The sequence below is a fragment of the Zingiber officinale genome, chromosome 6A, assembly GCF_018446385.1.
Source record: "Zingiber officinale cultivar Zhangliang chromosome 6A, Zo_v1.1, whole genome shotgun sequence".
NCBI classification, from domain to species: Eukaryota; Viridiplantae; Streptophyta; class Magnoliopsida; order Zingiberales; family Zingiberaceae; genus Zingiber; species Zingiber officinale.
The window spans coordinates 87,170,884-87,193,054 of NC_055997.1; the positions used below are offsets into that span (position 1 = coordinate 87,170,884).

Sequence of the window (22,171 nt, forward strand, 5' to 3'; positions counted from 1 at the left end):
ATTTCTATGCGTTCATATTATTGTCCTGATCGTAAATATATACATAAAAATATTTTTTAACAAATATATTTATTTTTGGAATTTTTAATTCTAATTTTACCTAATTAGGTATAAAAAATTTAAATAAATTAAATTATTAATTAAAAATTATGGATGGTGACATATTTATGATCAGGGCAATGATACGAACGCATAGAAATTTGTTTCATCAAATTCCGATGTCTCTAGGTCAAGATATAAGCTTTCGGTCTTTGATTTAATTTATTTTAAATTAATTTAAGTTTTGGGACGAATCCTGGATTCGTCCCAAAAATTTAATTATCTTAAAAAAAAAAAATGGGACGCCTCATATACGGACCTAGAGACATCGGAATTTAATGAAATAAATTTCTATGCGTTCGTATCATTGTCCTGATCGTAAATATATACATAAAAATATTTTTTAACAAATATATTTATTTTTGGAATTTTTAATTCTAATTTTACCTAATTTGGTATACAAAATTTAAATAAATTAAATTATTAATTAAAAATAATGGATGGTGACATATTTATGATCAGGGCAATGATACGAACGCATAGAAATTTGTTTCATCAAATTCTGATGTCTCTAGGTCAAGATATAAGCTTTCGGTCTTTGATTTAATTTATTTTAAATTAATTTAAGTTTTGGGACGAATCCAGGATTCGTCCCAAAAATTTAATTATCTTAAAAAAAAAAAAACAAAATGGGACGCCTCATATACGGACCTAGAGACATCGGAATTTGATGAAATAAATTTCTATGCATTCGTATCATAGTCCTGATCGTAAATATATACATAAAAATAATTTTTAACAAATATATTTATTTTTGGAATTTTTAATTCTAATTTGACCTAATTTGATATGAAAAATTTAAATAAATTAAATTATTAATTAAAAAATATGGATGGTGACATATTTACGATCAGGGCAACGATACGAACGCATAGAAACTTGTTTCATCAAATTCCGATGTCTCTAGGTCAAGATATAAGCTTTCGGTCTTTGATTTAATTTATTTTAAATTAATTTAAGTTTTGGGACGAATCCTGGATTCGTCCCAAAATTTGGGACGAATCCTGGATTCATCCCAAAATTTGGGACGAATCCAGGAATTCGTCCCAAAGTTTGGGACGAATTTCTGGATTCGTCCCAAAAATTTAATTATCTTAAAAAAAAAAACAAAATGGGACGCGTCATATACGGACCTAGAGACATCAGAATTTGATGAAATAAATTTCTATGCGTTCGTATCGTTGTCCTGATCGTAAATATATCCAAAAAAATATTTTTACCAAATATATTTATTTTTGGAATTTTTTAATTCCAATTTGACCTAATTTGGTATTAAAAATTTGAATCACTTAAAATAATATTTAAAAAATATGGATGGTGACATATTTACGATCAAGGCAACGATACGAACGCATAGAAACTTTTTTCATCAAATTCCGATGTCTATAGGTCCATATTTAAGTTTTCAGACATTAATTTACAACCGTTCACTGCACAACACCTTTTTAGTTAATAGCAACCTATATATGTATTAAAAAATATCTACCTAGAGACATCGGAATTTGATGAAATAAATTTCTATGCATTCGTATCATAGTCCTTATCGTAAATATATACATAAAAATATTTTTTAACAAATATATTTATTTTTGGAATTTTTTATTCAAATTTGACCTAATTTGGTATGAAAAATTTATATAAATTAAATTATTAATTAAAAAATATGGATGGTGACATATTTACGATCAGGGCAACGATACGAATGCATAGAAACTTGTTTCATCAAATTCCGATGTCTCTAGGTCAAGATATAAGCTTTCGGTCTTTGATTTAATTTATTTTAAATTAATTTAAGTTTTGGGACGAATCCTGGATTCGTCCCAAAATTTGGGACGAATCCAGGAATTCGTCCCAAAGTTTGGGACGAATTTCTAGATTCGTCCCAAATTTTGGGACGAATCCAGAGATTCGTCCCAAAAATTTAATTATCTTAAAAAAAAAAACAAAATGGGACGCCTCATATACGGACCTAGAGACATCAGAATTTGATGAAATAAATTTCTATGTGTTCGTATCATTGTCCTGATCGTAAATATATCCATAAAAATATTTTTTACCAAATATATTTATTTTTGGAATTTTTTAATTCCAATTTGACCTAATTTGGTATTAAAAATTTGAATCACTTAAAATAATATTTAAAAAATATGGATGGTGACATATTTACGATCAAGGCAACGATACGAACACATAGAAACTTTATTCATCAAATTCCGATGTCTCTAGGTCCATATTTAAGCTTTCAGACACTAATTTACAACCGTTCACTGCACAACACCTTTTTAGTTAATAGCAACCTATATATGTATTAAAAAATATCTACCTAGAGACATCGGAATTTGATGAAACAAATTTCTATGCATTCGTATCATAGTCCTTATCGTAAATATATACATAAAAATATTTTTAACAAATATATTTATTTTTGGAATTTTTTATTCAAATTTGACCTAATTTGGTATGAAAAATTTAAATAAATTAAATTATTAATTAAAAAATATGGATGGTGACATATTTACGATCAGGGCAACGATACGAACGCATAAAAACTTGTTTCATCAAATTCCGATGTCTCTAGGTCAAGATATAAGCTTTCGGTCTTTGATTTAATTTATTTTAAATTAATTTAAGTTTTGGGACGAATCCTGGATTCGTCCCAAAATTTGGGACGAATCCAGGAATTCGTCCCAAAGTTTGGGACGAATTTCTGGATTCGTCCCAAATTTTGGGACGAATCCAGAGATTCGTCCCAAAAATTTAATTATCTTAAAAAAAAACAAAATGGGACGCGTCATATACGGACCTAGAGACATCAGAATTTGATGAAATAAATTTCTATGCGTTCGTATCATTGTCCTGATCGTAAATATATCCAAAAAAATATTTTTTACCAAATATATTTATTTTTTGAATTTTTTAATTCCAATTTGACCTAATTTGGTATTAAAAATTTGAATCACTTAAAATAATATTTAAAAAATATGGATGGTGACATATTTACGATCAAGGCAACGATACGAACGCATAGAAACTTTTTTCATCAAATTCCGATGTCTGTAGGTCCATATTTAAGTTTTCAGACATTAATTTACAACCGTTCACTGCACAACACCTTTTTAGTTAATAGCAACCTATATATGTATTAAAAAATATCTACCTAGAGACATCGGAATTTGATGAAATAAATTTCTATGCATTCGTATCATAGTCCTTATCGTAAATATATACATAAAAATATTTTTTAACAAATATATTTATTTTTGGAATTTTTTATTCAAATTTGACCTAATTTGGTATGAAAAATTTAAATAAATTAAATTATTAATTAAAAAATATGGATGGTGACATATTTACAATCAGGGCAACGATACGAACGCATAGAAACTTGTTTCATCAAATTCCGATGTCTCTAGGTCAAGATATAAGCTTTCGGTCTTTGATTTAATTTATTTTAAATTAATTTAAGTTTTGGGACGAATCCTGGATTCGTCCCAAAATTTGGGACGAATCCAGAATTAGTCCCAAAGTTATAAATATTTTAAAATAAATAAAATGAATCCGTAAGGCTTAAATATCCTAAAAAAAAAACAAAATGGGACGCGTCATATACGGACCTAGAGACATCAGAATTTGATGAAATAAATTTCTATGCGTTCGTATCGTTGTCCTGATCGTAAATATATCCAAAAAATATTTTTACCAAATATATTTATTTTTGGAATTTTTTAATTCCAATTTGACCTAATTTGGTATTAAAAATTTGAATCACTTAAAATAATATTTAAAAAATATGGATGGTGACATATTTACGATCAAGGCAACGATACGAACGCATAGAAACTTTTTTCATCAAATTCCGATGTCTGTAGGTCCATATTTAAGTTTTCAGACATTAATTTACAACCGTTCACTGCACAACACCTTTTTAGTTAATAGCAACCTATATATGTATTAAAAAATATCTACCTAGAGACATCGGAATTTGATGAAATAAATTTCTATGCATTCGTATCATAGTCCTTATCGTAAATATATACATAAAAATATTTTTTAACAAATATATTTATTTTTGGAATTTTTTATTCAAATTTGACCTAATTTGGTATGAAAAATTTAAATAAATTAAATTATTAATTAAAAAATATGGATGGTGACATATTTACGATCAGGGCAACGATACGAACGCATAGAAACTTGTTTCATCAAATTCCGATGTCTCTAGGTCAAGATATAAGCTTTCGGTCTTTGATTTAATTTATTTTAAATTAATTTAAGTTTTGGGACGAATCCTGGATTCGTCCCAAAATTTGGGACGAATCCAGGAATTCGTCCCAAAGTTTGGGACGAATTTCTGGATTCGTCCCAAATTTTGGGACGAATCCAGAGATTCGTCCCAAAAATTTAATTATCTTAAAAAAAAAAAACAAAATGGGACGCGTCATATACGGACCTAGAGACATCAGAATTTGATGAAATAAATTTCTATGCGTTCGTATCATTGTCCTGATCGTAAATATATCCAAAAAAATATTTTTTACCAAATATATTTATTTTTGGAATTTTTTAATTCCAATTTGACCTAATTTGGTATTAAAAATTTGAATCACTTAAAATAATATTTAAAAAATATGGATGGTGACATATTTACGATCAAGGCAATGATACGAACGCATAGAAACTTTTTTCATCAAATTCCGATGTATCTAGGTCAAGATATAAGCTTTCGGTCTTTGATTTAATTTATTTTAAATTAATTTAAGTTTTGGGACGAATCCTGGATTCGTCCCAAAGTTTGGGACGAATCCTGGATTCGTCCCAAAATTTGGGACGAATACATAAATTTGTCCCAAATTTAGGGACGAAATTGGGAACAAAAAATATTTGTTCCTAAAAACCCTAGATCTAATTCCCAACCCGATTCTTTTTCCCTTCTCTCTTTTCTTTCCTCTCTCTCCCCCGTTCCCCCTTCTTCCCATCTGCGATTTCCAGGTTTCGGCCACATCTCCGACCGACGACGGCGTGATCTACGACGATCGGCGGTGGAAGGTTTTCGTTTGGTAAGCAAAACGCTCTCGGATCTCTCTCTCTCGCCGTCGCGGGACTCCCTGCCGGCGCGGGCTGGCCGCGGGCAGGCGCGGGCTGGCCGCCCCGCCTCGTACGCCTCCCTCCCCTGGTTCCCGGCCGGAGCCGGCAAGCTCCGCCACTTGGAGCTCCACCTCATCGCCCTCGGCAGCCTCGCCTCCATCTCCATGGAGCTCGTCATCGGCCCTGAGAAGCACTATGCACCATTTTGGCAGTTGGCTGGACTGTTTATGCCTGTCGCCGTGCACCATTTTATCAGTTGTTTAAGTTAATATTCAAAAATTACTGTCTGAATTGATAATGTTCTTTTGTGCAGATCTCATTTTGACGTGATCTCAGTGTAGTTGAAGACCTGTATTTGTTGACTTCTTTTCGGTATTCTTAAGTTCGTTATTATGCATTTACTTTGTATATAAAGTTAGCTTTAAATAATTTTATTATAGTTGATTAATTGCGTTCCGTCTTTTTAATTAGCTGTTGTTTTTTGTTTTGTCTTCAATGATAAGATTTATGTATAGTTACTTTTAATAATGTTTAACTAAACAGTTGAATTCAGGTAAAATGCAGAATGAGCGAAGTTGGATGTATAACAAAAATTTGCCTAATCGTCAGGGGTTAACTCCTGAGTTTATCACTGGTCTGAGGCAATTTTTAAATTTTGCATCTACTCAAGTTATGTATATGGATGGCAAGAAGATAAGGTGCGCGTGTAGAAAATGTCACAATGGGAAATTTTTATCCACCGATAAAGTTGAAGAACATCTTTGTAGATTTGGTTTTACTCCGAATTATTATAATTGGACAAGTCATGGCGAACCGTTCATATCTGATGAGGATTATGGACGGAATTTTCAAGCCTCTGCTAGTGGGGATCAGAGTTATTATGAACAATTCAATCCATATCAGAGGATGGTAATTGATGCAAGTTGTCAGAATTATATTCCCGAGACGCTTGGTGCAAGTTCTAGTTTTCCTCCAACAAGTGAACAAATGTTTGCCACTAATACATTGTCGTTGGAGGAGCCTGATGTACCATGTCTGGATGAAATATATTACAAATTTCAAGAAGTATTGAGTGCTGCAAATGAACCATTATATTCCGGTTGTGACAGTCAGACTAAATTATCTCTCACATCCAGATTATTAAATATAAAGGCAGATCATAATATGTCGCAAGATTGTTTTAATGATGTTGTTCAAGCGTTTGACGATACATTGCCACGTGATCACAGTTTGCCTCTTGATTTTTACAGTATGAAAAAACTGGTGAAAGATTTAGGTCTTCGGTTGAAAGAATTGATGTTTGCAGAGATGGTTGTATGTTATATTGGGGAGATGATGCAGATAGAGGTTTGTAAATTCCGTAATCAAGATAGGTATAAGAGCATCAAAAGGAGTTAACAACGATGTAAATCATACAATCATGTTGTTTTATTTGCCTTTAACTCCTAGGTTACAAAGGCTTTATACATCAAAGACAATTGATGAACACATGATTTGACATTCAAAAAAGAGGGGCTAATGTGTCATTCATCAAATGCAGACAGTGGAAAAATTTTGATAGAATATATCCAAAATTTACAAAGGATACTTGAAACATTAGTTAGGTCTCTGTGCTGATGGATTTGCTCTATTTGTCAAATCAGGAAGAAATTATTCTTGTTGTTCGATTATCTTAACTTTGTATAATCTTCCACCTAAGATGTACATGAAAACACCCTATATATTTTTAACATTAGTTGTGTTTGACCCACAAAATCCAAATAAGTTAATGTTCATTAGATGTCTATATGTAATCACTGATTGTAGAATTAAAATAACTATGGGATGAAGGTGTTCCTACATACGATGTTCATTCTAACCAGATGTTTATCTGAAGGTTGCTCTTCTTTGGACCATAAATGACTTTCCAACTTATGGTATGCTATCAGGTTGGAGTACTGCTGGGATCTTGGGATGCCCAATATGTATGGAGAGATCAAAGTCATTCAGATTGAAACACGGAAAGAAACCAAGTTATTTTGATTGTCATAGGCAATTCTTACCAACAAATCATAAGTTCAGAAAGAATAAAGATGAATTCACTAAAAATAGGATCGAAAGAACACTTCCGCCATTGAGATTGACTGGTTAAGATATTTGGTACAGAGTGCATCACTTTTCCTCTGTTATTGAACAACCATATGGTACAAATTATGAATATGGGAGTACACATAAATGGACTAAACGAAGTATATTTTGGGATTTACCGTATTGGTTTAGTCATTTGATACATCATAATCTCGATGTAATGCATATTGAGAAGAATGTTTTTGATAATCTGATAAATACTGTGATGGATATCACCGGAAAAACAAAAGACAATCTCAATGCAAGAAAAGATATGCGACTCATATGTAAAAGACCCACTCTTGATGTCGATGAAAATAGTAGAGGACCAAAGCCAAAGGCAATTTATACATTAAATAAGGATCAAAGACGTGTCCTATGTGAATGGTTGAAATCTTTGAAATTTCCAGATGGGTATGTCTCTAATCTTGGAAGATGTGTTGATATGAAAGAATGGAAGTTAATTGGTATGAAAAGTCATGATTGTCATATCATAATGCAAAGACTGATTCCTATTGCTTTTAAGGAACTCTTACCACAATTTGTATGGGGAGCGATTACGAAGTTAAGTATTTTCCTACATGATATTTGCTCAACAGTTTTGAAACGTTCACACATGGAGAAGTTAGAGAGAGATATTCCAATCATTTTGTGCAATTTGGAAAGAATATTTCCACCCTCTTTTTTTGACTCCATGGAGCATCTTTTGGTTCACTTGCCATATGAGGCCAAAGTTGGAGGACCCGTTCATTTTCGGTGGATGTATCCATTTGAAAGGTAGAGTGTGTTATTTGTATAATTCGAATGTTTGAATGAAAAAAAAATATTTCTACTCCTGGATTATTTATATATATATATATATTTAATATAATTTTATATATCTTCAACAGATTCTTATATCATTTGAAGAAAAAGGTGAAAAATAAAGCACGAGTTGAAGCCTCTATTGTTAATGCATACATTGTGGAGGAAGTCACCACTTTTGCATCATATTATTTTGAACCTCATGTTCAATGCAAAAGGCGAAGAGCGGGCAGAAATGATGAGGGTCCTATTGATCCAAATGTTACCTCATTTTCAATTTTTAACTACCTTGGTCGACCAAGTGGACCATGTAAACAAAGATACTTAACTGGTAAAGAATGGCGAGCAGCCCAAACATATATTTTACTAAATTGTCCAGAAGTATCATCATATTACGAGTAAGTATATATTTTTATTTTTATTTCTTTATTTTTTCAATTATTTGTGTAACAATATGTTTTTTTGAGTAGGATATTTACCAACTTATATTCTGAATTATCGGCACAAGAGTTCGATCGATTTTGTGAAGAAGAATTTGCTGCATGGTTCAAATCATATGTAAGTAAAAAATCTATATTTGTGTGATACATATGCATACTTTTAACAATTTGTGTTTTGACCTTAGGTTCAAGCTAATCAATCTCACCTTGAACAAGAATGGCTAATCCATCTGTCATGGGGTCCAAATTCATGCGTACGCACTTGGCCAGCATATTTCATAAATGGATATAATTTTCATACTCAAGACTATGGAATGGGCAAGAATATCATGAATAGTGGGGTGTGCGTATCGTCATCCAATGAAGGAGGTCCAAGTAATGATTTTTATGGTTTGTTGGATGAAATTATAGAAGTAGAATACCCAGGACCACAAATGCAAGTTATATTATTTATGTGTCGCTGGTTTGACCCTGTTAGAGGGATGAAAGTGCATCCACATTATAATTTAGTTGAAATAAATCATAAGAGATTTTATAAGAGATATGAACCATTTGTGTTGGCACAACAAGCAATTCAAGTATTCTATTCTTCATATCCGAGTTTGAAACGCGATAAGATTGATTGGTGGGCTGTTTGTAAAACTAAAGCACGAAAAAAAATTGAGGCACGTTGGGAAAACATTGCATATCAACAAGAGGAAGTTTCAAATACCTTTCAGACTGAGGAATATATTATTCCAACTTTACGAGATCCCAACGGTGTAGTAATCAACGTAGATAGAAGTGAAATTGATGATGATGATGATGAGGAGGAGGAGGAGGAGGAGGAGGAGGAGGAAGAGGAAGAGGAAGAGGAAGAGGAGGAGGAAGAGGAAGAGGAGGATGAGGATGATAATGACAATGATGACTTTGATTTTTGATGATGGATAAGTTTTGTTAGCTTATTTAAAGAAATTTCCCATATTTTATTGTATATACTGTCTCTTTTATAATTTGATTTACTTTATCTGTTAACACATTGTATTTATTCCTACAGGTCATCAGAGGTCACATTTCATAAATTTCCCCTCCATCCTTTTCCATAATCTTTACATAAAAATGGTATGTTTTTAATTATCCTTTGTTATGTATTAGATCTGTAATTAACTTTATTAAATTGTTGAAATTTCCAGCATATATTTCGACGTGGTGGACGTAGACGGCGACCACAGGACCAGACACATCCATCACCTGCCAGTGAACCTAATCCACCCCCTACTCAAGCAGGCCCATCCCATGTGTCTTCTCCACCGGCATCATATTCCCCTGCCAGTGTACCTATGCCACCCCTTCATCAGCCGGGCCCTTCTCATGTACCTTCTGCACCGGTTTCATATTCGCCGCCACAAGTACCTTACCCAGAACAGTTACCTGTCCACTCAGATCCTCCTGACTCAGCAAGAAATTCATTTGCTGAGTTTAGGAATGATAGAGCCCCTTTAGTCCCCATCGGTGATTCGTAAGTACTATAAAATATTTTATTTGTTAGATCTATCTTAATTATATAATATCATTATTTTGTAATTTAATGCAGCTTTGAAAATCCGGTACAAGTTGTTCGAGAAATAAATAGGATCGTGAACAACCATTGGGGAGGGGATTCTTTGACATATTCAAGCACTCCACCAGCCACAAAACAACTTTGGTGGAGCGAGTTCAAAGTAAATTTTCTTAACTTTACTTCAATTTTACAGTGATTATATAATAAAATAAATTTCTATTTCAGCGCTTAAATAATTGGGACCGAATGACGAAATGGAGATACGAAGAATATTTAAAAAGAAATGTGGCGATCACATTAGACATGTATTAAGTCACGCAAAGAGTCGGTGGAAAAACTCAAACTTCATCACTGAAGAAAATTGGGAGAGGATCACTCTATTTTGGGCAACGGAGGAAAGTAAACAAAGGAGTGACCTGAATAGAATGAATCAATCTCACAATTCTGGTGACTCAAGTGCTATATATGCGGGAGGCTCCATTAACATAGATGAGCATAGACGGAGAATGGTAATAGTTTCACTCTTTCACAAATTTTTAATATATATCAAATTATTTCGTTATTTGAAATAATGTTTTTTTAGACCAAGGAGACAGGGAAGGAGCCTTCTTTCATTGATGCTTTCACTCGCACTTTTAAAAAAAAAGATAACACATGGAGTGGGCGAGAGCAAAAGCAGTCAAGGTTGGAATTAATTTTTATTTTACCTTAATATATGGTTTAAATTTAATTATTTACCTACCATTATTGTCTTAATATTATATGTGTTTCTATTATATCTAATCAATATCGTATGTGTTTTACAAAACAGGAAAAATATGATCAACTCGAGCTAGCTCAAACATGCTCACAAGCTGGCATCGATAGTCAGGGGTCTGAGGAGTCTGTTGGCAATAATTTGAGTTTATGGTTAGAGGCCAGTGGAGGACCAAAAGGGGGAAGGATATTGGGGATGGGTTCCTTGAGTAGAACCCAAAGATTAGTTGGAACTTCTTCCTCCACATCAGCACTTACGACCCAAGTAAATACCTTGACTGATGAGGTTAGCCATTGAAGGAAATAATTTCGCAAAGAGACCAAGAAAGGGTGCAAAGAGACCTAGAACGGGCTAATTTGGAGAAAGATATTAGAGAAATGCGCCGACAACAAGAATTTATTATGCAACACCTTCAGTTGAGCTCCGCTCAATGTCAGAATCCTCCCAATGATGACGATGATGATGCCTACGATGATAACGATGATGACGGTGATGATTTTTGATAATTTTAATAATGTATGATGATTTTTTTTTCTTATGTTTACTGCTTTACACATTAATCAATGGTTTTTTAACTTTTCAACTCTGCCATTTGTAGGTTAAGTCTGTTGTCTTCTTGCACTGTTCCACTGTCAATGTATGAGATGACTTATCTTTGACGTAGACTAATCTATATGATTCTTAGTTGTGTACCAGTAACAAAATTAAAGCATAATTAGGCAATATGAATGAAGTCTCTAATACTCTGACTTTATTTTTTTCCTGATTTGATAATGTTGTTTGTGCAGGTCTCAAGTTGGTCTGATCTCAGTGTAGTTGAAGACAGCTGTTCACCTCTTTTCGGTATTCCTAAGTTCTTTAATATGCATTGACTGATCTATATATAAAGTTAGCTTTAAATAATTATGTTATAGTTGTTTAATTATATAAAGTTAACTTTAAATAATTATGTTAAAATTAACTTTAAATAGTTGTTTAATTGTGTTCATTCTTTTTGATAAGTTACTCTTTCTTGTTTTATCTTCAATGATAATGATGCATAAAAGTTCTGAATTTGATCTATGTATAGTTTCAAAACTATATAGATACATAAAAGTTTTATATTTCATCTAGAATTACATTACACTATTCTAAAATTCTTTACTAGATAACGATGCATCCTCCTACCTTAATATTTTGTAAAGAGTTGTTAAAAATGTGCTAAACTTATTCATATGAAATTGTCAACTAGTTAACACAATGAAATGAACAATTATTTTAAACATCCTTTAGTTTACATTAAATATCAACCAAAGACAAACCTATAAATTCAGCAAATTAAAATGAAAAATAAAGTTAACTAAGTGAGAAAATTTAAACCCTAATATCATACTTCACAATATCTCTCTCTCTCTTTCTCTATATGATGTGTCAATTATATTAGGTTGTATCGTAGTTACGATACATGTACTTAGCTTCAAAATAATTCTTATAATTTTCTTTACCGTTGTTATGACATAGATGATTCATATCGTTGGTAAATATGACTTTTATTATATTTAGGCCTTTTATTAGAATGTTTAAGGAATTTCATATTTATGTTTTGTTTCCAATTATTCTTTTTACATGGTCATATCGTATAATATTTACAATCTTTCTTGTTAGACATGATCTAGTTTATTTGTTTGTTGTTATGTAGGCAAAAGAGATTTGATGGGGATCAAAGATTTTGTGGCTCATGAAGATGACTATATGTATTCTTAGTGTTGTTGGTTGGATGATGGATTTATAAAACATTGGGTTGTTGAACTTTGTATCATATTTTCTAGTAGCTTGAACAAGATGGATATTGTAAACTTTGTTGCAAACTTTATACTTCTTGAATTATGAGTTGATCGATGTGTTGAATGTTAAATTTGTATGTGTTGAATGTTAAATTAGGATGTGTTGAATGTTAAATTAAATTGTGTTGAATGCATATTATTTGTTATTTGAATTTGGTTTGTATGTATTTGGATTGTATTGCAGAAAGAGATTGAAGCTGGAAAAAATTATTTGAAATAGGGACGAATTTGGCAACGAAAATTATTTGTCCCCATTCTATCGTAATTTGGGACAAAATTATTTTCGTCCCAGAATTCGTTCCAGATTTTGGGACGAATCCACAAAATTCGTCCCAAATTTCGTCCCAGAATCTGGGACGAATCCACAAAATTCGTCCCAAATTTCGTCCCAGAATTTGGGACGAATTCTGGGACGAAAAATTATCTGGTGTGTAATGAGCTTGGCAAGTTTTTGTTGCGAAATTCGTTGCCAGTTTTGCAACAAATTTATTATTCGTTGCAAAATTAGGAACAAAGATGGCAACAAAAATAATTTTGTCCCCGAATTTGTCCCCAAATTCGTTGCAATATTAGGGACAAACTTGGCAACAAAATATAATTTGTCACCGAATTCGTCCCCAAATTTGTTGCAAAAATCAAGACAATTTTGGCGGATAATTTATATAAATTCGTCCCTAAATTTGTTCCTAGGTTTGCAGCAAAAACAGTTTTCGTTGCAAATTTCTATACTTTTTTGCAACGAATTTGGGGACGAAAATTTTTTTCGTCGCCAAATTCGTCCCCAAATTCGTCCCCAAATTTGCAACAATCCATAATTCGTTCCAAAGTTGGCATCAACCATTTTGGGACGAAAAAATTTTCGTCCCAAAATTTGTCGCAAAAATTTTTGCAACGAATTTTTTTTCAAAATTCGTCCCCAATTTTGTCCCGAAATCCCTTATTTTTTGTAGTGTAAGCATCTAAAAACAACAATTTTATGTAAAATTTTGTATGTCCAACTTCTCTAAAAACAACGATAAAAGAAGCATATAAAAATAATAATTTTATATCAAATATCTGCATCAGTGCATGTCCAACTTCTCAAAAAAACAGAAACTTAAGAAACAACACATCACTAAGCTTGGGAACTGGCCGACAAAGTTCAAAATCACTAGTAACTACAACAATTATACTTGTGGAAATCAAGTAGCAATTGTAGCACAAAAAAAAGAAACTGGGAAATCGAAACAGATTAAATCATCTAACACGACCAGGAGGAATTCGAAATTGTAGCAAAAAATGAGAAGTTTTTGAACCATTATTACCTAATTACAGAAAAGGTCCTCGCTTTCTTCCACACGGTGCCAGGGAAGGAGGCCGATGAAGGTCGCAGAGCTCGCGGGAGGGAGGTCACCGAGGATGTCGACGACGCAGTAGGGAGGTCTTTGGAGGCCGCTGGAGGTCGGCGACGCAGCAGGGAAGTTGTTGGAGGGAGGCCACAGGACGTCGTTGGAGGGACACGACGTTGGAGGAGGAGGGCGCAAGATGTCATTGGAGGCCACGGGAAAGGGAGGGGGGGCAGTGGGAGGGAGGAGGGAGGTGACGTTGAAGATCGAGAGAGATTAGGACTTTCGTGTTAGTGCGTGCACGTGTTTTACACGTGAGGAAGATTTCATATCAACTGTATGGTCCAAGGGCGGACAAGAAAAACGTGATATAGAAGATCTGGTCCCAAAACTATGTCTCCTGACGCACGTTCTAAATGATGAGAAGATGAGTCCCACGCCATCGTCCTGTGACAGCGAGACCCCAAAAGATTCTTCGGAAGCTTACGGCCAAAACCAGACGCAGTCAGGGAGAGAGAGAGAATGATGGATGAGGGAGAGATGATTCTTACCAGACGGAGTCTCTATATATGAATGTCTGCGTTGGATTCGGTCTAATATAGCAACTGCTTAGGAGGAAGAGTAGCAACTGATTAGGAGGAAGAGCAGCCGCCGGCGTCGATGGAAACAGTAGCATACGAGGGACAAGTTGACGGCACAGTAGCGGTGGTGATGGTGCCGCTCACGGCGCAAAGCCACCTCGCGCAGCTCCTCCACCTTTCGCTCTTCCTATGCTCGCGCCGAGGACTCGCAGTCCACTACGCGTCCACCACCACGCACGTCCGCCAGGCCATCTCCCGCCTCCAACCTGAGTGGTCCTCCTTCGCCAACGCCATCTCGTTTCACGAGCTCCCCATTCCTCCTTTCCGCAGCCCGCCCCCGGATCCCACGGCCGGCACCAAGTTCCCCGCCCACCTCCAGCCCTTATTCGACGTCTTCGAGCACCTCCGCACCCCCGTCGCCGCGCTCCTCCGCTCCCTCTCTGCTTCCTCCCGCCGAGTCGTTGTCATCCACGATCAGCTCGCCTCTTTCGCCGCTGATGAGGCAGCCGCCTTTCCCAACACTGAGTCCTACGTCTTTTACTGCGTTCCCGCCCTGTTCCAGATCATCTTCGCACGACCCTCCGTCGCCCTCGAGCTGAGCCGTGATCACGGCCTCACCCTTCCGTCCTTGGAGGGCATGATCACCGAGGAGTTCGTGGCCTTCATCCGACGGCAGTTGGCAACTTACAAGACTGTTGACGCCTCCGGAATGCTCTTTAACACGTGTCGCGTGCTCGAGGGTGAGTTCCTCGATATGCTTGCGCAAGAACCCGAGTACTGCAGCAAGAAGCTGTTTGCCATCGGCCCACTGAGTCCGTTAGCCGTCGTCGCCGGCGAGCGTCTGTAAGTGATTTGCATTTGTGGATTGTCTTTGATTATCTAATCTTTCTTTTGAATTGATTAGTGACTTGAACTATTAATATCCACAGAGCGAGCTCCCACGATTGTTTGAATTGGCTGGACGAGCAACCGCCGGCGTCGGTGGTGTACGTGTCGTTCGGGACGATGACAACGATGTCCGGTGAGGAGGTGAGGGAGCTGGCGCAGGGATTGCTGCTCAGCCAGCAGCGGTTTCTGTGGGTGCTGAGAGACGCCGACAGGGGCGACATATTCGCTGCGGAAGAGGGCGACGACGGCCGGCGGATGAAGCTGGCGGCGGAATGGGAAGAGAAGGTGGGAAAGCGGGGGATGGTGGTGCGCGAGTGGGCGCCGCAGCTGGACATTCTAGCCCACCAGGCGACAGGGGCGTTCTTCAGCCACTGCGGGTGGAACTCGTGCTCAGAGAGCCTATGCCTGGCCGTGCCGATGGTGGCGTGGCCGATGCACTCCGACCAGCCCATCAACACTGCGCTGGTGGTGGACTACCACGGCGCGGGCGTCGCGGTTCGGGGTAGCGGCGAGGCAGTGGGGCGGGAGGAGATCGCGGCAGCCATCAGGCGGGTGATGGTGGGGGAGGAAAGCGAGGGTGTGAGGCGGCAGGCTAGGGCACTGGGGGAAGCGGTGCGGGCGGCGGTGGCCGACGGCGGAGCGTCTCGTGCCGAGCTGGACGCCTTCGTTGCTCTGATCACCAGATAAAACCCAAGTCAAATTTTCTATTTATAAAACTAAATAAATTACTAGAAGGGTCGTATCTACTGTTTAAGATCAATTGTCTACTAAGAGCATCCATAATGATATTAGGATTTGAGACATTAACGCCAAAGTGGATGTAGTGTAACATTAACAGTTCAGCTCTTTTGAACTATTCAAATAAAATAAAAAAATAAAAATTTAATATTAATGTGAAGGTGTTAATGACATTATGGATGCCCACAGAATCCATATTGAACGCGTTCAAGCAATTGAACTGCCTTATCAAAGAATAAATAAAAAAAAATAAAATACATTGGCATTAACATGTTAAGTGTTAATGGATGCCTAATGCCTCAAAGGTGTAGCACATATGGTGGACGTATGATATTTTTGACGTAATGACCAGGGATTGATTCTTAGAAACTGATGATCTGGGATTTATCCTGCCATGCACCTATGACCTGTGTACCTACATGAACTTCTCTTTATATCCGTGGGACCGACACTAATAGGGTCGTTAAGGTAACGGATCTATTTTTTTTTCTAAAGATAATTTATTTATTAGGTAAGAGTACTTTGAAAAGTCAAAGTATTATTCTTGTGGATGATTCCGCTCCGGTCATGTTCTAGAATGATAATATTATATATATAAAATATAAATCATGACATTAATTTATAATATCTAGGCATGGGACAAAGTATTCTCCTGGTGGATACAATTAACTAAAAGGTCGTAGAATAAATAATAAAAAATATTGACGGAATTTTACAACTGTGTCATGGAGGAGCAGATGACTACGTGCATAAATTTCTAATAATAATTGAATTAAGAAAAATGATATGCTTAAAAATAAAAAATATAAGAAAAAAATTTAAGAATAGATATATAAAATGATAAGATCTATAAAAATGATGGGTCATGATTTTAATTATTTATTCTTAAATTTTTTCTTAAAATTTTTTCCTTAAGTAAATCATTACTCTTGAATTAATATAAAAGCTACTAATTTTTTTTTATATAAAAGCTTTTAATTTCGTTCCATCTAGTCACGAGCATGTGAAATTGCAAGACAAGTCAAAATTACACAGCCAGAATTTTCAACTTTACATGATAGATCATTAATTAATACGATCCAGCACGAAAACTTTTAGTAATATAAAAATATAAATTTACAACAACTTTCAGCCTGCATGCAAAATAATGCCTGGAATTTTAAAGATGATATTTTAACAAAATCAATATTAAAATGATGATACTTTAATAAAATAAATATGAAGATCGTGATCCACCGATACAATCGAATTGATATTTAGATAGTAAATTATTATGAAAACAACTGCATAGTTTTTTTAAAAAAATAAAATTCCTTTATTTATGTCATGATTTATTTCCTTCGTTTTGTCAGAAGCTTACGGTGAGGAACACGATTCATCTTTTGTCCAATCAAAACAGTATCAAATTATATTTTTATTTTTTAAATTTAATTTTACCTTTTCTTTTAATTAACTATTAAAAATATAAAAATTTATTTTTTATTTTATTACTGTTTTTTCTAATTTAAATTTTTTTTATTAATTTTCCTTTGTATTTTTAAAATTTTAAATTCTTATTAGAATTTTATAATTTTTAAAAATATGAATAAATTTTGGAGACCATGACTTTAATGAATTTAAGAATATAATTTATTTTAAAAAATAAATAGTAAATCATCAATGATTTTTATATAATTATTTTTATTCAATAATTTATTAAAAGACGTATCCAAAGTTCGAAATTGACCCAAATTAAAAGGCATCCTAAGCTTTGAAGATACCTAAAATGAATAACTTTTTCCTATTTTACCTCTATGCTAAATCTGACTTTTTCTCTTTATCTTTTCTTTTCTCTTTCCTCCCTTCTATATATGTAAATCTATGCTTTTTTCTTTTCACTTGGGGACGAATTGAAAGAGATGCTGGGGCCGAGTGAATTATCTTTTACCATCATGCTCTTTTTTTCTTCTCTCTTCTCTCTCATTTACATGCATGCATAACTATCATGATACATAATTTTAAAAATCAGCACTATAATTTAATTACAATAATTATTTTTCTTGAGGATCTGAATCGTCACTACCACAGATTTGATTTCTCGGAGACCAAGATCACATTCTAGCTGATATTCTAATAATATTTTTAACACCTCTAGAAAAATTGAAATTAACAATTGAGGGCAGGCACTGTTGGACTTATTGTGGCCTCAGAAATCCATGGGACCTGAAAATTGGTCAAATCAAACCTACCTAGATTTATCAGTGAATTTTAATAGAAACCCACTAATGGACTTACATAGGTCTAATTGGATTCATTTCAGTTCCTATAGATTTATGAAGTCGTAAGGAGTCCAACGGTTCTCTCCATTGCTTATTTTAGCTTCTCCAGAAGTGTTAAAATGTCATTAGAAGAATTAGTTAGCATTGAACCTCATATGAACATATCAAGCCCAACGTGTATATTAGGCCCACATTGGATTTGCATTGTTCATATCATGCTCAATGTGAATATATCAGGCTAAATACTAGTTGATTCTTTCAATAATATTTTAACATATCGAAAAAAGTCAAAATAAGCAACGGAAGGTACTGTTAGACTCCTTGCGGTCTCAAAAATCTATAGGACCTAAAATGAGCCTAATTAAACCTATCTAGATCTATTAATGAATTTTAGTTGAAACCTATTGATGAACCTAGACAGATCCGGTTGGACCAATTTCAAGTCATATGGATTTATGAGGTTGCAAGAAATCTAATGGTGCCCTTTGTTACTTATTTTGACTTCTCTAGAGATGTTAAAATCAAGGGAGAATCTAGGATGGTGGGGGTGTTAATGCCAATGTGGTATTGAACGCATTCAATTGCTTTGTTTATTTAAAATAATAATAATAAGATTTTGTTTATAAAAAAAATCTCATCTGGTGTGCACGCACTAGATGAGTTTATTTAAAAATTTAAAATCAACAAATAAAATTAAAATGGTAATATATTTTTGATAAGATTAAAAAAAAAGTAAACCACTAGTAGATCAATATAATGGCTAGTAACGGTTAGTTAACGACTATTTTAATAAAAAATTTATCTATAAATACTCATTATCTTACCTAACTTATTTTAATCATATAAACACCTAAATTGTTCTAAAAATATTCTTTCTATTTTCCTCCAAAATGGATGAAAATAACTACAAATTTTTTATAAAATTTTTAGAAAATGCTTCTTCCCTGTAACGACCCGGCCCTCTTGGCCCATTTGGTGACCCTTGGGTCGTCGACCGTCAGCCCTTATGTCGTCGGCCCATTTGGCGACCTCTCATGTCGTTGACTGACGACCCTTGGCCGTGCCGTTACTCACTAGGACTTTCCACCCCTGGCAGTGGATTTTTGCCTTCCCCAGGATTCGAACTCTAAACCTCCAGGCTAAGTAGTAGAGTTTATGAATCCTGGTGACCAAGTGAGATCACAGGCGGCTGGAACACATTTTTCACAACCACGCAGTAATAAAATCACACTATAATCAACGAAAACTAGTCTAGCAATAAGAACTAAACATAACTCCAAGAGTAGGACATGATAAGCTACAAATACGAATCAAACTCAATCACAATCTCACAAAACTTCATAATAGTATTTAAGAAGAGAACTAAAACATAAACTCTAAACAGATAGGTCCTGAAGATTTGCTAGCAAACTCTGGATCTCTCCATAGTCCAGTCATCACACACCTTCATCACCACCACCACCCTGTCGCCTCCCTTTCATATCTTAACTTTTCCTTAATCTGCAGTAGGAGGAAAAAATAAAACTATAAGCGAAACGCTTAGTAAGTACTAATCTATCTCACAAAAACTCGAAGTGCATAAAAAGAATGAAACAATACTAAAATTGAAATGCTAAAAGCAAAGCTGCATGTACTCATGGTATACAGAAATAAAACTGAATACTAAACATGCTCACTAACTAATAGGAAAATAATGAAACTACTACTGTAGGCTCAGAATTAAAGAACTAACTTCTATTGATTCTAAGCATAATACTTGTTTCATTTTCTTATATCTTTATACCAGAAATTAATCTTTTAATTTCTCTTTTACTTTCTTCTTCTTTTTCTTTGGGCCCAGGCTTAGTACCATCTTTGTTTTGCGCGCTCTCTAATAGTGACTGAGGTAGCGAGTCTCTAGTCCTATAAGGTAAAGACCTTGGTCTTACCAGGGCCAAGACCTTGGAATTGGTCACCTCGATTTATTTAACGACAACCTTGGAAGTCGGGTACTAGCCTCTTACTTTAATTTACTAGTTATTTCTTTTTAACTAAACTCTAGTCTTTTCTTTACTCATACTTCTCATACTCCTTGATTAGAGCTTATTAGAATCCTGTAGATATATCTAACAAGTGTAGGATTACAACTAACCAAGCATGCTATATAAAAATAACATAAGGGAAGCAGATCTGAACTCTCTAAGCATGTTATAAAACAAAGCAAAGGAAAGCAAATCTGAACTTACTAATCATGCTATAAAATAGAGCAAAAGAAAGCAACTTTGAGCTTACTAATCATGCTATAGAATAGAGCAAAAGAAAGCAACTTTAAACTTACTAATCATGCTATAAATTAGAGCAAAAGAAAGTAACTTTGAACTTACTAATCATGCTATAAAAATAGAGTAAAAGAAAGCAACTTTGAGCTTACTAATCATGCTATAAAATAGAGCAAAAGAAAGTAACTTTGAGCTTACTAATCATGCTATAAAATAGAACAAAAGAAAGCAACTTTGAGCTTACTAATCATGCTATTCTAATACTGCATACTTTAAATAAAGGCTGCCCTTCTAACCAAATAAGGGTTGGTCTTGCCCTTTGTGTTGCAAGGAAAATGCTAAACCATTCTAACTAATTAAAGGGCTGTTCTTGCCTTTTTGAGTAGCAAGGAAAATGCTAAACCATTCTAACTAATTAAAAGGCTGTTCTTGCCCTTTTAAGTATCAGGGACAATGCTACACCTATTCTAACTAAATAAAGGGCTGTTCTTGGATAAGAAATTACTCATGCTTATTTAAAAAACTTTCATGCTTAAAACAAAGCTGTGAAATTCTGAATTTCAGATTGAAATGCTAAGGAAACTAAGCAACTGAAATGCCAAGCAACCAAATACTAGAGTGCTAGAAAAGTAGCACAACAAGCTAACTCTGAATCATAAAAACAAGGCTGTTCATGTTAACCCCGGAAGCTAAAAACTCAGAACTGAAATGCTGGGAACTAGGGTTGATTGGCCTCATTGAGTTTGCACAGGAAGGACCAAACATAAATCTCAAAGAGGGTTGTTCGTTCTACTAGATAGCACAAGAAAAAGAAATCTAACCAGATCTAATAATATAGAGCTGTTTTTTTTCAAGTTTTTAGGAAAACTATGGCAGTAAATGCTCTAATCTGCATGGTATAAGGAACTAACAGTATAGGCAGAACATGATATCACCTACACAACATAAGGAAATTAATAGCATAAGCAAGAAATGCTATAACCTACACGTCATAAGGAAATTAATAGCATAAGCAGGAAATGTTATAACCTACATAGCATATGAAACCCCAATTCGGTAGAAATCTCAACCAAGGTTCGTCACCGAAAACATCCAAGCATGTAAGCTCACGGCAGATTCAAACACAAGGAGAAACAAAACCGAAAGCAACTCCTACCACAGCTGAGTAGTACTTACCCTTGCTTTTAGGACTTACAACCGGAAGGAAGAGATCTAAGGTTCGGGTGAAACTTGAGATCTCGACTCTTCTTCCCGTTTCCGAGCTCCCCTCGTCGAGGTGGTCACGCATGGGTGAAAACCGGCTGGAAAAACCTTTCACCGGCGCCGGAGACAAAACTAGGGCTTCGTCATCTTCGTTTTCGCCCAAACAGCAGAGATGCCGCGCCGTCACGTGAGAAGAGGAGAGGAATCGGGAGTTTTTAGGTCACGGGAAAAGAAAACATCAACTTATCCCTTAAGTTATTTCCAGT

The 22,171-nt window shown here is 34.9% G+C and overlaps 1 protein-coding gene across 1 annotated transcript; it reads left to right on the forward strand.

Annotated features, from left to right (window-relative positions):
- The first annotated feature begins 14,428 nt into the window (after positions 1-14,428).
- Positions 14,429-16,272, forward strand: LOC121994161 (putative cis-zeatin O-glucosyltransferase). Its single transcript, XM_042548295.1, has 2 exons — positions 14,429-15,403; positions 15,490-16,272. The coding sequence occupies exons 1-2, from the start codon at positions 14,640-14,642 to the stop codon at positions 16,133-16,135; spliced, it is 1,410 nt and encodes a 469-aa protein (XP_042404229.1). The 5' UTR covers positions 14,429-14,639; the 3' UTR covers positions 16,136-16,272.
- The last annotated feature ends 5,899 nt before the right edge of the window (positions 16,273-22,171 follow it).